General features: G+C 34.7%; 2 protein-coding genes and 1 non-coding gene across 5 annotated transcripts; 1 reads left to right on the top strand and 2 right to left on the bottom strand.

Moving 5' to 3' along the window:
• The first annotated feature begins 2,535 nt into the window (after positions 1 to 2,535).
• LOC18037442 (BTB/POZ and TAZ domain-containing protein 4) lies at positions 2,536 to 6,213 on the top strand. Of its 3 annotated transcripts, XM_024180053.1 has the most exons (7): positions 2,536 to 2,920; positions 3,401 to 3,507; positions 4,124 to 4,397; positions 4,774 to 4,904; positions 5,115 to 5,421; positions 5,510 to 5,823; positions 5,918 to 6,213. In XM_024180053.1, exons 3-7 carry the CDS (start codon positions 4,146 to 4,148, stop codon positions 6,051 to 6,053), a joined length of 1,140 nt encoding a protein of 379 aa, XP_024035821.1. In that variant the 5' UTR covers positions 2,536 to 2,920; positions 3,401 to 3,507; positions 4,124 to 4,145; the 3' UTR covers positions 6,054 to 6,213. The 3 variants fall into 3 exon arrangements, with proteins under 3 accessions (XP_024035821.1, XP_024035822.1, XP_006426081.1); XM_024180054.1 differs by lacking the exon at positions 3,401 to 3,507 and having other exon boundaries at positions 2,536 to 2,934; XM_006426018.2 differs by lacking the exon at positions 3,401 to 3,507 and having other exon boundaries at positions 2,537 to 2,920.
• A 192-nt stretch (positions 6,214 to 6,405) lies between these two features.
• TRNAS-UGA lies at positions 6,406 to 6,487 on the bottom strand. Its single transcript has one exon. It is a non-coding gene; the product is annotated as a tRNA-Ser (tRNA).
• A 1,420-nt stretch (positions 6,488 to 7,907) lies between these two features.
• Positions 7,908 to 12,611, bottom strand: LOC18037717 (formin-like protein 6). The gene is made up of 4 exons (XM_024180052.1): positions 10,899 to 12,611; positions 10,610 to 10,812; positions 9,072 to 9,313; positions 7,908 to 8,962 (listed from the first exon to the last, which is right to left on the bottom strand). Exons 1-4 carry the CDS (start codon positions 12,359 to 12,361, stop codon positions 8,174 to 8,176), a joined length of 2,697 nt encoding a protein of 898 aa, XP_024035820.1. The 5' UTR covers positions 12,362 to 12,611; the 3' UTR covers positions 7,908 to 8,173.
• Positions 12,612 to 17,350: the final 4,739 nt, after the last annotated feature.

Below are 17,350 nucleotides of genomic sequence, written 5' to 3'. Positions count from 1 at the left end.
TACTACTACTACTACTTATATTGAGATAACAAAATAAAAAATAATTAACAATATAAAATATTTATTTTAGTATCAATTATTATATGTACAAAGTAAACAATATTTTATAGTACAATCATTTATATTCTTACAGCAAATTAATAGTAAGATCATACGATTATTTTTAAAACTTATAACTCTTTTAAAAATAAAATTTTCCTAAACATTTTAACTGATTCCTTCAAGACTGATTATTTTTACAATATAACTAATAATTATTATTTTAAAAGTTAATGTATTACCAAATTGACCCTAAGTGGTGGTAGGCCCGCCCAATAAAAATCCCCCCCCCCCCTCTCTATGCATTTGTGCCAGAGTATGTGTGTGTTATCAATAATAAAACATGTGTGCATCACTAACAGATAGAAAAATACAATCTCTAATGTATTTTTTATATTTTAATAGTATGTTAAATTGAGAATATCTTTATTACAGAAATATATATATAAACATACTTATATAAAGTTGTTTATGAAACAATGAAAAAGACAATTTATAATGCTATAATCCATTTAGAATTTTAATAAAATATGGGATTCTCGAACTTGAGAATCGAAATTTTTTCAATCTAGGATAAAATTCTGGAATGAGTTTGCATTGTTATAAATAGATTTTTATAACTTCCTAAGTTGTAAAACAATGAAAAAACAGTTTACAATTTTAAGGTTAACTCTACTTGGAATTGACATATGCCTTTGCCGCCCATATAATTATTGCGGGCAATAATTTTCAAGTAAACATTTGATTCACGTTGGGTTAGGTGGTTTGCGCCAACTGCCAAAGTTCAAAATTGTAGCAAATGGATGCCAGACTGGCGATGAATCGACCTTTTTTGTAGCAATGTATAATATTAAATTTATAGTGTGATAAATTACTTTGAACGTATTGTTTGTACATCGATTTAAATCATATCTAATATCCAAGATTTTTTTTTTGAATGAGAACTTTTGCTTATGATATTTACAATTATATATTTATTGAGATCAATTCAGATATGGCACCGCTGAAATTTTTAACCTTCTCAAATATTCGAGAGACGTCAACTCCCATCATGAGAGAAATACTGCCTTCAGTCAAGTTCTAAGACTCCGAAAAAAGAAATTTAAATTAAATATTTACAATGCGTCTGCTGAGGATCAAACTACTTTCCTCACATTCGTGAGGGAGTGGCTCTAGTTAGACTTGGCAAAATCCGGGTCCGGTCCGGGTTTTGGTGTTGCCCGGGACCGGACCGGATGAGAGAAATGCAAGCCCGGACCCGGGTTAAAACCCGGTTTTTCCGGGTGCGGTCCGGGCTTGAGCCCGGCACCTTCCGGGTCCGGGTTTTGATCCGGGTTTTTAAAACCCGCATGTGATAATTTCAATTTTTTTTCAATTTTTTTCTTTAATTTTTTTTTTCATTTCTCTAACAATGCAAATTTTAAAAAAGAAAATAATCAAATAAACTCATTCAATCTCAAACTTTAAAAAAGAAAATAGTCAAATACAAATATATAACACATTAACAATGCAAATTTTGCACAAATGATAAATAAAAATTATTTCAATCTACTTTCTAATACCTAAATTCATCTAATTTCTAACTTAAACTCATTCAATCTATATATAAAATAAATAAATTAAATTCAACAACACAATAAATTTAAATAACATCTAACATATCATAAATTCATAATTATATATTTATATATAATATATTTATTTTTTAAATTTATTAAAAAACCGGGTCCGGTCCGGGTTCCGGGTTTTTTGTGTTGAACCCGGACCGGGGCCCGGAAATGTCCGGGTTTGAGAATTTCAAACCCGGATCCGGTTTTTATATGCATGCGGTCCGGGTTTTGCCCGGACCGGATTGGCCGGGTCCGGGCCGGGTCCGGTCCGGGCGGGCTTTTTTGACACCCCTAGCTCTAGTGGTTATCCAAATTTTCTTTTAAAAAATAGGTTTGCGGTAATTTTATTTGTAATTTTAAAGGCAGCAACCATGATAGAGTTGCTCGACCATAGAACAATGCTTATTGACCATAGATCAAAGTGAAAAATAATAAAAAAAATAAATTGTACATATAATCGTGTGGTTATCATTTAATAAGTTTGTTTTATGGTGGAACAACTCCATCGTAGCCGATCATGTGATAAGTGGTGATAAGAATTTGCACGGGATGCCAGACAGTAATTAGCTGGAAAAACACAGTCGTGATCGGCTGCTGAAACTACAAAACAAAACAAAACAAACAAACAAAAAAGTCAGCAACTCAGCAATCATTTCGTGTCGCGCTCTTGAAAATATCTTAATATCCAAACGGGCGAGGATCTCGTCTCGCCCATGACATAGATAGATAGAGACCGTTAGGATCGTTTGGGACGTTGAAGTTTTAGATGAAATAGCGGGAAACCGAGTGACGGCACGTAACTTTCTTTCTTTTTTTTGACAGATAAAATTACCAAATGAGAATCACAACAATTATCGAATTTATTAACGGTTCTAATGTGGCCATGACTCAGCATTGAGAACCGATTTTTTTGGGAGCCGAAACCAATGTCGAATGGCAAATAAATAATCAATAAAGCTGTAATGAATTTGCATAAGTTGTCCTTTTGTGTACCTCAACTAAACGAGCGACACCGACATCATTTGTGCCTATCAAGACCCCAACTCTCTCTATGTATATATATATGTCAGCTGCTGATGATAGATGCTTCTCATTGGCTCAAATTTTTTATTTCATTTGTCAGCGAAGCCGTTATTTTTGAGCCGGGGATTCTAATTTCTAAGGGAAGGAAGTGAAACTAGCCCAGCTTCAATTCCAAAGGGGCTGCTGCGCATTAACGTGAATCTTGTTTGTTTGTTTGTTTTTCCCCCTTGAAGATCAATATAACAGAGGTAGGTGCTTCTGGGTGTGTATCATTTCCTTTTGAATCTAATGATTTGGGTTGGATTCTGATTATACAACCATGATTTCCCATGCATATTATGATTTTTATCGATCTTTGATTGGAAAGTTTGCTGGAAATTATTATATACGTAAATGCAATCCTTTATTGAATCTACGGTCCTGAACATGACAAATTTGTTCTATCGTTGTTATTAGAATCCTGACAATAGAACAAGAAACCATGCTTCTGAAAATGATGATTATGGGATGTTTTAGATGCCCTTCGAGGGGCTTCATTTGTTTCTTTCTCGACTTGCATCAAGAAAAATAGTCTGTATTGGGTTAACACTGACAGATGTTAATGTTTAAGGAAGACAGCCATATCTTGAACACTTGGTTTTGTAATTTCATTGATTTTTAAAGATTTAAGCCATTTCTGTTCAAAAATTACTTTGGTAACTTCTGTCTCACATGCTCTATGTGTACAGAGAAATTTGAGGCGTGGTCGGTCATAGCCTCGGGCACCGATATCAATTATGGTCAGATCTGAAGAACGGGCCATTATTGATTTATCAAGTTGGGAACGAATTATTAGGTTGTTGATCGTTACAATCTGATGATTCAAAAATATTGTTGCCTGACTGTTCTGAATGCTTTGGATCTATCGTACACGTATCTCTGCCACATTCATCCTCTTCGAAATGAGGAGAGTTTTGTATTATGCAAATTATCATCTGCAGAGGATACATAATTAATTTACTGAGCATAAAACAAATTCCAAGCAAAACTTAAAAGCATTCTTCTCTTTGTTGTCTCTTTAACATGATATTATAATTTAAAAATGATTGTTTGGTTCTTTCTCAAAGCTTAATCTTTTGCGACGAATAGTTCCTTAACATAGGATCAGAATCAGGTTGATCAAAAGATCCAATGTATAAATCTTCCATTCTGTTAAATTATTACTCAGAACTTGAATTTGGATATTTATGTGATGGGGTGTGCTGACTGATTAAAAAGACAACTTAATATAACCATGGATGCGATCAAAAATAATAATTATATAAAAAAAAAAATTAACCGGGGATGTAAGAGGCTTGTAATGTGTTGATTAACTTTGTTTGAACGTATAAGCTACAGAACTCTTTACAGTTCTTATGCGCTGATATTGAGCCAAAAACTGATAGATTTTCATTGTGCTTTAAATTTTTCAGAAAAGGATCTTAAAAACTTTATATGAAGATGGATGATGCTTACGAGGGGAGCCTTTCCAAGAGCGTTGCTCCAGCGGCACCTCCATTACCTGGTCCAGCAACCAGTTATCATCAAAAGGGGCTCGTGATGAATGGATTGCCTTTAAGAGGGTACAGCAGTGTATCCACTGCAGCAAAGGATTTGTGGGAGCGCCTCTTCGATTCGGGCTATAAAGCCGACGTAGCCATTTATACTGATTACAATGGCATCATCTATGCACATGCTAATGTTCTTGTAAGTCTTGTCATTCCATCTTTGTTAAATGAGAGTAAAATTACAGTGAATCTAATCACACAACTAAGTGTTAGAATTCCTTTCCTTCTATAGGAATTAAATATAGACTTGCTTGTTATCCGAACTGCAGGCCAATGATCTAAATAGCCAAAACTCTTCCTTTTTGTCGATGCCGTTTAAACCTTACAAACAAACGCAACAACAGTACAAAGCTTATGATATAGATGTAACTAACAAGATGTTTGCTTCACTTCTGGGATTGGGTTGTTAAACAGTCAGTGATCTGACAGACACAAAATCAATTTGTTAGCATCTAGGTAATACCTTAAACACCTTAGTTTATTCATAATGTTAATTTTGTGATTTTTGCCAACAGGGTATGGCTTCTCCTGTGATGAAAGGGATGTTGAATCAATCAAAAGGTCATGGGCGGTGGCGATCTCTCTCCATCCATGGAGTCCCACAGGATGCAGTTCGAGTTTTCATAAGATTCTTGTACTCATCCTGGTAATTAAAGCACACTTTTGCTGAACTAATAGGGTTAATATATTAAACTCACGCGATACCAGAAAGACGTTTGCAACCATGTAGAGGTCGCCTGTTTTTGGTAGAGTTACCTATGTGAAGATAACCTCCAGATAGCTATGCTGTTGTTTCTGTTATGTTGTGAAAATTGCTCTACCATTGTGCTGATCGTTATTGGTATTTCATTTGTAGTTCTGAGAAAGCAGATATGGAGGATTATGTGTTGCATCTGTTGGTTCTATCTCACGTGTTTGTGGTTCCCCAGCTAAAGCGGGAGTGTGAGCGGCAGCTAGAGCATGGTTTGCTGTCAACGGAGAATGTAGTTGACATCTTCCAGCTGGCATTGTTGTGTGATGCCCCTCGGCTTAGCCTCGTTTGCCATCGCATGATCCTCAAGAACTTTAAGGTTGTTTCTGATTCTGAAGGATGGAAAGCCATGATGCAGAGCCACCCGGTGCTTGAAAAAGAACTTGTGGAATCTGTGCTAGATGAAGATCATGTAAGCATTTTCTCTTCTTTTTCGATATCAGAAACAGCTTGTTATGTTAATCCCTCTCCCACTGATCTGAATATGTATATATTTTCAGAAGCAAAAGGAGAGGATTAGAAAGCTAAAGGAGAGAAAGATCTATTTGCAACTTTATGAGGCCATGGAAGCTCTTGTTCATATATGTAGAGATGGTTGCAAAACAATTGGTCCACATGATAAAGATTTCAAAGAGGACCAGGCACCTTGCAATTATACGGCTTGTAAGGGACTGGAATTGCTTGTCCGCCATTTTGCTGGTTGCCGGCTAAGAATCCCCGGTAAATGCAGCCACTGCAAGAGAATGTGGCAGCTGTTGGAATTACACTCTAGACTCTGTGATGATTCAGATGTTTGCAGGGTTCCTCTTTGCAGGTGAGCTTCCAAAATGATGGAAATACATCACGTGATTATCTATATGTGACGCTGCTTGAAACTTTCAACTAATATGCGGAAACTTTCGTTACAGGAATTTCAAGGAGAGGATTAAGAAGCAAAGCAAAAAGGATGAAATAAAGTGGAAGAAGCTTGTGGAAAAGATGTTAAGAACAAAGAGAATCGGAGGAACCAATTTTTTTTCTGAGGAACTGGCTAGCCCTTCATGATTCACTGCTAATAGTCCTGTATTTAGGTTTCAAATTGTAAATTAATTGCTGTTATTGCAGACTTAATTCTAGAATTATGTAATCAGAAGGTTGCGAATGTATTTCTCGCTCTTTCTATGTATGTCAATATGAAAATCACAGTATCACTTCCACCCTCAGACCTTCTTTCTCTCTTTTTTTTTTCTTGGATCTCTGAGAACAATGAAAATGAAATTTGATAGTTCATGAACATCACAGTGTTGATTCAATTGGTTTGAACTAAAGCTTCTTGTATGTACGTTGAGTGTTAAATAGTATCAAATTAAATGTGCTTCCGTTATTGTTGACGGTTTAGAGAAACAAAATCGAAATGCGTCGACAGCAGGGTTCGAACCTGCGCGGGCGAAGCCCAACAGATTTCAAGTCTGTCTCCTTAACCACTCGGACATATCGACAATTATTGAAATTATTAATTGTATTTTGAATAAATTGATGGAGATTGTTACTAAAGCTTCTTACATTATCACATAAGATACATGATTCTTTTACAGCCGTTGAATAAAAATTCAATAGTTGTAAAAATTTAAAATTATATATCATTTTATTTCCACAACCGTTGAATAAAAATCCAACGGTTGTGGAAGAATCATATATGTTACATGATGATATAATATAACTAAAACTTTAATTGATTTGAACTTTTTCCTGATTATAAAGACATGAATTGATGTGATATAACTCATATAAGTTACCATGTGAAGTAACCGGAAATGTGAGTAATGGGATCAACGGGGCCACAAAAGGTTATAATAATGTTTATTGAGGACATGGTCTGGTGTGTCCTTTTGGTTCTTTTAGAAATATTCTCAAATAATCGAAACTCATTTTCTTTATATTTTTACAGTGTTTTAAAGTACACAAAAAGTATTTTAGGATTTGAAAGTAATTTTTGGAGAGGTAATTACATCGGTCAACATGCTTTTAGTCTTTGAGAATACTGAAACGTTGTCGTTTTTCCATACTTTGGCATTAGAACACTAATGCTGGCGCCTAGCGGCTCGCCTACTGTTCGTATAAATTAAAAGCCCATCTGCTTGCCTATTGTTACGTTCGACAAAAGGTTTTGGCAATCAGAAATGAAAATGAAAATAATTCGAAGTAGACTGGGTAGCTATCCTTCTCAAGTATATATATTTTAAAATTACTTCAATTTACTTTTTCTGTCATCCTTAATTGATTGATAGCTCATGCATTTTATTCTAATAGAAGCTTACCACTATTACCATTTAAAGGTCCTAAAAAATTGAAGCACTTGTGGGAAAATGAAATGAAATCTCCCATGAAAATGTTATTTGAAAAGGTTTTGGCCATCAATGTAATGCATTGAGTTATTTTGGTGTTCATCTCTATTTCTGGGAGTGTGTAAACTTAAAAAAAAAAAAAAAAAAACTTGGACAACATGTTTAAAAATCATGACATTTATTGTTATATAATATACACCCACCAAAAATCTGAAACCAAAATCCTAGGAAATGCTAGAAATAAAAGGACTGATATTATTATTGATAACAATAAAATAAATGCCGACCACGGCCTTAATCTTAATAGGTAACATCAGAATAACATTTTGATCTCTAAATGAAGAAACCTACCTTCATATGTAATTATGTGTTGGAAGTGAACAAAAAGCATTCTGTTTGTTCTTTTCCTTTTAAAACATTACACCGACGCCATCTTCACAAAGCTATGCAACATGCGGTCTAGTATGAATGAAGATGCCCCTTAACGCCCTACCGTTTGGCAAAACTTTCCCACAATTTGTTCTCCTTATTATTGTATGATGTATGTGGCCTCTGGAGACTGCTAGTCTGTGTCTTTCCATACGAAATGTACCTCTCCTTCCAGAAGAAATCGTAGTTTTGAACTAATTATAACCTCTCTGTGTTTTGGGATCTTGATAATGAGAAATTCCTTAAAAATTACTTTCACTTCTCCGTCACCCAGCTCCTTATCATGCTTTGGACTCCACCAAAAAAACAAGAAGAAGAAGAAGAAGAAGAAGAAGGTTTATATATCGAGCAGCTACTTGAATTTAAAACAATGAGGAAGTGGTCAACTAGTTCTCTTGTTCTCACACAATTTCATGGAGAAGAGCTGTCCTCATCCGAACTGGTATCTTGTCTCACATTATACCTGTTGAGCACCGGTAACGAAGCAGTTGCTGATATCCGGAAGGATCTAGCTGAACCCACCATTGTTCGATCCTGCATCTTTCCAACTTCTTTACAGACATGATCCAATATAGCAAGGAAATCTCTAACAATCATGAATATTCTGAAAGGATGTGCTTCCTCCTTTGCTGCATTCCCATGAAAATATTCAGTAACCTCTTTCACAAGTGACAAAGCCATTCTTTCATCAGCCTTGATCCTTGCAATTTCCTCTTCAGCTTCTTCCAGAAACATTTTCATTGAGTGGAAGAACTTCCCCTGCATGTCTGGCTTCTCATATTGCAAAACCAATCTGACTTTCTCAAGCCCCATTTCAAGCTTCATCACATAGCTGCTTAATACATCTGAGTCCATTCCAGCTGCTTTTTTGACATTGCTGAGGTCTCTACTCAGCCCGGACACAACCTCCAATCCTTGCTTCTTGAACTCATCCTCCCTCATAGAGTTCTTGCTTTCAACATTCTCTTCTGTAGATTTGGTATCTGCACCCTCAGCTCTAATAATTTCCTGGACCACAAAGTGGAGCAATGTTGTCTTCCCATCCGTTCCCTTTATATCTACTAGTTTTAAGAGTGTATCAAGTTTAAAAGCTTTAGCGTCTCCGCGATTAGTACCAACATTCATCCTGTTTCCTGTCTTGAGAACAGCTTCAAGGAGTTTGAGAAATAATCTGCTGTTCTTCAATTCTTCACTTGCTGCCTAACAAGTACAAAGATTATACGTTTAAATTTCTAGAAGTCAGAACTGGCAACTGGTAGAGATCAAATAGGACATTAAACTTATCAATTCATAATTTCATCCAAAATACCTCTAGAGTTTGATATGACTTTCTCAGATATTTTACTTCAGCATCAAAGTTGGCTCTGTACAGCATTGCCTCAACTCTTTTAAAGGCAAATGGAATATCAAGAACTGCCTTGAGAAATCTTTCTGCAGATCCTAGTTTCAAGATGTCACCTTTGTACTCTCGAAGTTTTATTTCTTCCTCCTTGGTTGGAGCCATCTTCACTAGTGTTTCCAAAAGCTCTGCACCTAAGCTTTCAGGGTTACCTGTTCCACCAAAAGCCATATGTTATATGAGAAACTAGAAACGAAGGATGTAACTAAAGACCGTAATAAACATTTAAAGAAATTGTATTTTCTTCTATATGTTACATTTGCTTAATGTTTGTGCCACTGTTATGAGGGCAGAGACTACTACTGCGAGCTTCTCTAAGTTTTCCCAGGTTATTTTGACAAGTAGAAGAGCACTGGAGCTTAAGATAATTGGCTGGAGTAATGGAGCATAGAAAATTTAGGTGTATGAATGTTTTGAAATTTGGATGCTGTAAGAAAGGGAGAGGAAATATTTGCAAGTGAAAAAAGTAAAAAGAACAAACAAAATCTCGTCATGCTTTGTTTGGGGATAAAGAAGAATCAGTGTAGTATTGTCAGTATAATGATTCAGACTTGAGTACCAGTTGACCTTCTCTTTCTTGGTGAAATAGATGGCTCATTCAAATTCTTCAATAAGGAACAAAAAACTAGAAAGAAATTTCAGTTATCATATCCAGGAGAAAGGAAGTAGACAATGGCGAAATTTTATGTAGGAACTAGGAAGAGTTGCTAACTTATAAACACGAGATGAATGGTAAAGTATCTGTGAATAATGCTTCTGATTTCAAAGTAAATAAATGCAAATATGAGTTGGCAATGGGATATCAATCTTTTAATTTGACATTGTCAATGCTTGGCAAGTTGTTATAGAGGATGTTTAAACCTTTTGATTATCTTCCCTTGTGATTTAAGTATCTTTGTCAATTAAAAAAAGAAAAAGAAAAAAAAAAGTATTGTTGTGAACTGAGTGTCCTTTCTTGTTTTTATTAATGAAAAGCTACACAGTTATGCCGGTATCATTATTTATCTAAAACTTTCATATAATTACTAAGAAGGGTAATGGCAATGACTTCTGAATTAAGCAATTGGTAATGACAATGACTTCTGAATTAAGCATTTAACTCCTATTTATATTTTTAGAATTTCTTGACATCACTTTTTCTGTTCTGAACTAAGAGTTTGGAGATGCAATGCTTGGTACTTTTTTATTCCAATTATGTGCTACCATAGACCTATTTGCACCCGACAGTTTTCAATGAACTAACAATTTATGCTCAATCAAATTTTCTGGCACCGATCAACTGTCAAGAAAGGCTGCTGGAAAGTGAATATGCTATAATAAGTATAGTTGTTAAATTAACCCCAATCACATTGGCACTGCCTATTGCCAAGCAAGCCATGGAGCCTGAGAAATGATGATAGATCGAAAATAGCAACATTACTTAGATCGAAAATAGCAACATTACTTACCATCTAGAAGAGCTTCAGACACCTCATCTCGCGTTACATTCAATGCTCTTAACAAAATAGCTATGTTCTGTGATTTCTTTGGGTCCAATACCCTGTTTTCCAGTTCAACAGGGGGGAGAACTGATTTTCTTGTAGTAGGTTCTTTTGGAACTGAATTCACTGAATTGCAGCCGAAAAGAGACTCCATCATGTCCTCATTCAATCTACAAGCACGCGAAATGCCCTCAAAGATCAGAAATTGTACATTAGATGTGGCAGAAAATAGAAGAAGTAAAAAATATTTACTTACTGAAATGAGCTTGATTTCAGCTGATCCCACACTGTAGCTCGGTCTGAGGTTGCCCGTACTTTGTCCCAGTGAAGAGCTTTTAACTTCGGCTTTGCTCCATCAGTACCATCCCCTTCAGTCTTCTCAGAAGTACTTGTACTTTTACTGACCTCTTCCACAGGAGATTTACTTATGCCACAACCAGAAGGGCAGTTTGGACTAGACAAAGATTGCTGCTTAGGCAATACTGGAGCAGGCGTCGAGGAAACAATTGTGTCTGAAGATCCCACTTTTCTTGGTATTGACAGTGGCGGCGGCGGCGGCGGCGGAACTGGAATTTTAGTTGTTTGTGAGGATGAATTGCTATTCAACGATCGAAGAAGCTCCATATTTGGTGGTGGTGGTGGCGCTGAAAATTTTGGCCTTTTGGGAGAGAATGGATTTGCTCGTGAACTATCCTCAGCTCTAGGCTGCTCTGTCCCTCTTTCTGGCATCCCTTGTGATGGGGGTGCTGGTGGCAGCGGCGGCTGCTGTTGCTTGATGGACGGTATGATAACATTCTTCATTTCTGGAGAAGAAGCTGCGAGCCTAGATTTAGGTGAAGTTCTTTTCGAATGAGGAACAGAACTATTATTAGGATGACCAACAGAATTCACCGTGCCATTGTTGTTAACATGAACTGAACGGGACGAAGCCACAACCGGCGTGCAATATTCATCATTGCTGATAGAAGAGCATTGTGGTGTATAAAACGCCGTGTCATGACTCTCCTCATCCGATGATGACATAGCAGCCGGTGAATTCTCATTCTGAGAAGGAGGCCTGGTCAGTTGTGGGAGTGGTTGCAATTCAGGGCTTGGCCTGTACCGATCTGATCTTTTAACAGAATCGAGTTTATGATATGGCGACCCATTCGCAGCAGCTTCACTAACTGACGTCCTACTGGGCTCTACAGTTCCTATATACAGAAAGCTTGATGGGGGCACTCTGGGTTCATCCTGAATCCCTTGGGAATTGGCTCCCACGAGTTTCTGAGACTCTCCGGGATGTTTAACTCTATGGCGATAAAGAAAGAATGCAAGAGCTGATAACATTCCCAGTGTGACAATTCCAACTGATATAGCAATTGCCACTTTTTTGGCTGGCTTTGCTGGTTGTGTGGCTGCTGGTATTGGTATGCTGCCGTTTGATGACGATGATGGTGTTGCAGGCGTTGTTGCTGGTGGTGGTTGGTTCTGATCTTGACTTTGTCCATTTGGGTCCTCGGGGAAAAAGGGCTGGTCTGGGCTTTCCGGTGAAGGCGGCGGCGGCGGCGGCGACTGCGGTGGCTCAGCCCCTGGTGGTGGTGAACTTGCTGGAAACAATGGCTGGTGAAGAATTCTTCTCTGAATTGAACTGCTAATGCCAATGCTAATGTCACTTTCTGCTATGCAGGAAATGGACAATGATAGGATCAAAAAGAGGTTCAAATGATAAGCTTTCATGGTGAATTTTTCTGGGTTGATGTTATCTTCTTCTTTTCCTTCACCAAATTCATCTCTTGCGTGTGTTATTTTTTCCTTTATCTTTTTTGGGCTCTGCAGAAAATGGAAAATTTTGTTTGGTAAGAAAGAGAAGAGAGAGAATGTGAAGGGAAGCTTCTTTTTTCTGCAAGATCTGGATGCTCCAAGTAGCTCATCTCTCTAGTAGTCAGCACTCAGCAGTAGCCGCATTTTTTTTTTAAAAAAAATTTTCCCTTCCTTCATTCTCCTTATTTATTTGTTTTCTGTTTTTTAGTTTTTACCGCGAAACGGAGTAGTATCGTTACAAGTGAGAGGAATGACGCGTGGACAGTGAGAATCTACTTTAGTGCTCCTCCATTTTTTTTTTTTTCCAGATAAATGGACGATGATGACCACGCAGTGTTAATAAAATAAGGACCACGTTGATGTCCTTTTCCGTCCAATAATGAATTGTTCCTTCTTTCGCTTAGAACGAGAAGAGGGACAGTTATATAAATAAATTCCACAATATTCCTTTAATTGCCCTTTAGAGCCGTTTAAGTCCTGTGGCCATTGCCTTGCTTTAGCACTCTCGATCTTAGGTTCTGGTCACAATCCTCTGCAGTCCCGGATACAAGAACCCACAACGTCTGACCGTACCTCACATTAATATACATTTGTATATATGTATAAAACAATTTTCTAGTTTTTATTTTAAACTTTTGTTAATTTTACATATTTCGAATATCCTAAATAATTTTTATATTTGTTTGTAAGAATTAAATTCGAGAAATATCTTTTAAGTATATTTGAAAATTAATTACAAAAATTCACTCTTTATGATCTCACCGAATTGGTAGACTGAAATTTCAACTCGAAATTTATTATATTTAGGTAGAGTTGTGTCGTACATCCAATTCATCCGTATGCTAGAGGAATCCCAGGTATAAAATTGGAAACTTGTTTGGTTGCTTGTGCGGTAGGTTTGACTTAATTGGATGGTGGGATCAATGGAAACGCGCAATCATGCACCATTATAACACGGTGAGGAAACTTGAATTATACTGCATAATAATCAACATTCATTTAAGTGTAACATTAACGTATAAGTGATAGTATGTGGATTCTAGATGTGGGAGCATCAAGGCCACAAATGTAATTGCACCGACGCCAAGTTAACGTTATGCTCTTTTTTATGCTTTGCTTTTTGGGCTAAGATTGATCCACCGACCGTCTCTTTATCACACAACTGTTAGGGTGGGGAAACACGCACACGGCCATTGGCAAGCATTTGCTTTATTTTTTTTGCTTTTTCTTTTATCCCTTTCTTCTTTTGATGGACATCCTTATATGCCATTTGGGTCGCCACCGCCACTTATGTAAATACAATATTATCCTTTCTCTTAAACCACATGGGATCATTTTTTTTAATCATTTATGCACTTTATGTTACTATTTTTGAGCACTCTAATCTTGTGTTTTCTTTCTTTCTATATAATAAAGGATCTTGAAATAGACATTCCACTTTTACAATTTATTACACTCAAAATTCATTTTGTGAATTACAGGAGGAGATCAAATCTCTAACTGTTCGAGTTGTAAACCTTTTAAAGTAGGTAGAGCCCGTCTCGCGTAGCTAAAGTGCTGCACCTCTATTTAAGTAGAAATCTTCTCCTACAATAGAATTGATTTTATGCTACAAGCGAGGTGTGGGGTATATGTGTTGTCAAATCATCACCAAAAGACCTATTTACATTTAATCTTTCAATACTTATTTACTTACGTGACAAATAAAAAAGTTTAAAAAAAAAAAAACTCAAAAGACTCTTTAATTATGAAATAAATTTATATCATTTTAATTAAATTCTTCTCTCACCAAATTTAACTACCCTCTGTTTTTTTTTCAATAATGTAGTTATAGTACTTATCTCCAATAATAATGATATAAAAAAGAGTATACAGATATAAGTTATTCTTCAATATTAAAGAGAGAGAATGATAATTTTATTGACCAATCTAATTTAAAAAGTCTTTTAGAACCATTATTGCTGATGTGCCTCTTTAGATGAGAAGTGAAATATCGTTTGAAAAGTCTTTTGGTGAATTTACTGTTCAAAAGACATAAGGGTGAGCAAATATCAAATTAATTATTGAGTCATCAATTCCTCTTAAAATTTAAATTCGAGTGACCAACTATAAAAAAACTGTTTAAATTATTGGATTAGACATCTAAGGTAGTGTGATAACTGACTATAAACATGTAAGCATTTAGGGCGCAATTGGAGTTGTTTTTGGGAGACTCAAAAATAATTTTGGAAAGATAAAAGTTAATTTTATCATTTGATAAATTCTTTTAGAAATCACTTTTGACAAAATAACTCCATCTAATAATAAAAAATCTAAAACTATCCTTATTTCATAAAATCTTTAATTTTAAAGAAATTATTACTACCAACTACATTAAGATAAAAAATAAAAAGAATAAAAATTAACAATGTAAAATATTTATTTTAGTTATCAATGATTACACATACACAATAAAAATATTTATATACATGTTTATAAATGTGTGAAATAAATTTTATTCAACATTATATCTAATTCAGTTTAGTTTAATAATAAGATTTATCAAATATATACGACTACTTTTAAAACTCACAGTATTTTTAAAAATAAATTTTACTAAACGTTAAATCAATTCTCTTCACAGCTGATTATTTATATAGTATAACTAATAATAATTATTTTAAAAATTACAACATTACCAAACCGGTGCTTACTACAAAAAAAAAAAAAAAGAAGAAGAAGAAGGATTTTGCTTGTAATATTTTAAAGATAGTGTTTGACAATATTACTTCAAAAAAATTTGTAATTGAAGTGTTGGGTGTAGGTCATTTGGTGGAATCTTCAATACATAAAGTAACGACACATTCATTTTGTTAAAAATAATAATATTATTAATAAATTTAAAAAAACACATATTTTTATATATTTATAAATAAAAAATATAAAATTTAATATATTAAAATATGTTTTTTAATATTTTAATAATATATTTACTTTACGAATATGACATTTTTACTTTACCAATGTCCAATCAGAATACGGTCGGAGTTGAATTTCTAGCACGGATCGACATTTAATGAACTTCTGGCCAAATTGGGCCGGCGGTACAATCCAAGAAGTCAAATTTTCTGCAAACTTTATTGAGGAATCAAGAAAGAAAACAAATACCAAAAATCTTCAAGAAACAGAAATATTCATTACTTTTAACAGATATTTCGATGTACTAATAACGATTGAAGCTGATCTACTTGTTTTTATATCAAGAATTTGGTAAAATGACAAACAGAAAAATGGCCCGTAATATATGTTTTTGAAAATTCCATTGCCCATTAATTTCTACTTCAGATTAGAAAAGTTCCTGTTGACCGACAACTTTTGAAGTATTATTAGCCTTGGCTTATTCTGCTGATCGAATTGATTTGCCAATGGAATTATTTTTGCCCACGTCTGATGTCGACTAGTGGTTCAATTTATATGTATCATTGAATGATAATCATCATAAAGTGCTTTATATCTCATGGCCTTATAGCTGTCATCATGAGAAGATTATTAAAATAATCGTCTATAATGTAATTAAATTATTCATGATAAGGTTAATAAAAAGCACAGGATTTCCCTCGGCTGTTTGATTCCTACCGTCAACCAAGAAAGAATAACTAAACTGGTAAATTTTCGATTCACCTTTATTTCAAATGATCTTTCGAATAAGACAAGTTACGTATGGCAGATTAAATGAGTTAATTCAGCAATTAAAACTGCAGTTAATGGCCAAATTACGAACAGTTTCGAAGTTAGAATTAGCACCCTTCTTTCTCTATCTCTCTTTCTTTTTCTAAGAAAGTGGTGCCAAAATCAAATAAATTATTTTAATTAGCTCCCTACCTCTTCGAATTATGCATGTTTTGTTTATGGGTTGCCGACATTTCACGCAATGCATGGCATTGGCCAGTGGCAGTGATCAAATTTCACACCGCGCGTCGAAGCATTATCTAGTTTTGCTTTCGCAGCCATGCATTGGGCGAACGTTTTACTTTATACAATTAACAGATTATAAAACTCACACATCAACTTCACAATGCTCGTTTAGTCAACTTGTAGTCTTGTACCACCAGCCAGATTTTTATGCATAATTTTCTCAACTTTTTTGGGCATTCAGAGGAAAATTGCCCTAGTTCTAATATAGGCATGCAATTGAACGAACAACGTGTGATAATATATGACCCATGCATCTATATATATATTTTATCATGATTTATCCAAACTTTACATTGACGATTACACCCTCTAAACAATTTTTTGTCATTAGTAATTAAGTTGATTCCAGTTTTAGTGGTTACTCTTTAATTCGAGCAACAATAGGGATGACAAAATCTAAATTTGGATCTGAACCTACATTGAAGTTTTGATATCTGTATCCACAAAAAAAATATGCGGATCCAGATATCTACATTGATTGTATGTGGATTTTTCAAATATTTGGATCCGGATAAGAATAAATTCAAATATAATTTTAAATTCAAAAACTTGACCTAACAATATCAAATGAAATTCAATTATAATTCAACAATCAACAATTCAACATAAATAACATACACAATACCATAAATCTACAAATAAAAATTCCACAACATAAATCAAACATAAACAATTAAAAAAATCTAAGGTAAACTGATTCATTACAGCATTCCTTAATTATTATTATTATTCTTTTAGTTTCTTAGTGTATTTTTCAAATTCAATGAAGATTATAGAGTTCATTATGCTTATACATATTACAAAAATAATTTGATTAAATAAATAATTTAATTTATATATTTTTCAATTGAAATTTAATTATAAAATAATATGAATTCAGATATCTAGTTTTCTAAATGCATTTGCATGTATATATGCACAGATCTTATATTTTAGACTCTAAATCTATAT

Source organism: Citrus clementina, unplaced genomic scaffold, assembly GCF_000493195.1.
Source record: "Citrus clementina cultivar Clemenules unplaced genomic scaffold, Citrus_clementina_v1.0 scaffold_7, whole genome shotgun sequence".
NCBI lineage: Eukaryota > Viridiplantae > Streptophyta > Magnoliopsida > Sapindales > Rutaceae > Citrus > Citrus x clementina.
Note: the sequence above shows the minus strand (reverse complement) of the source record. Positions and strands in the feature narration are given on the sequence as shown.

Bases quoted from the DNA above. Each gene is read 5' to 3' on its own strand.
- LOC18037442 (XM_024180053.1), top strand. From the start codon at position 4,146: ATGAAGATGGATGATGCTTACGAGGGGAGCCTTTCCAAGAGCGTTGCT. The intron at 5,422-5,509 runs GTAAGCATTTTC...ATATATTTTCAG, and splicing joins CTGTGCTAGATGAAGATCAT to AAGCAAAAGGAGAGGATTAG. The intron at 5,824-5,917 runs GTGAGCTTCCAA...CTTTCGTTACAG, and splicing joins TGCAGGGTTCCTCTTTGCAG to GAATTTCAAGGAGAGGATTA.
- LOC18037717 (XM_024180052.1), bottom strand. From the start codon at position 12,361: ATGAAAGCTTATCATTTGAACCTCTTTTTGATCCTATCATTGTCCATT. The intron at 10,813-10,898 runs GTAAGTAAATAT...GCGTGCTTGTAG, and splicing joins CTGAAATCAAGCTCATTTCA to ATTGAATGAGGACATGATGG. The intron at 8,963-9,071 runs GTATTTTGGATG...TGTACTTGTTAG, and splicing joins AGTCATATCAAACTCTAGAG to GCAGCAAGTGAAGAATTGAA.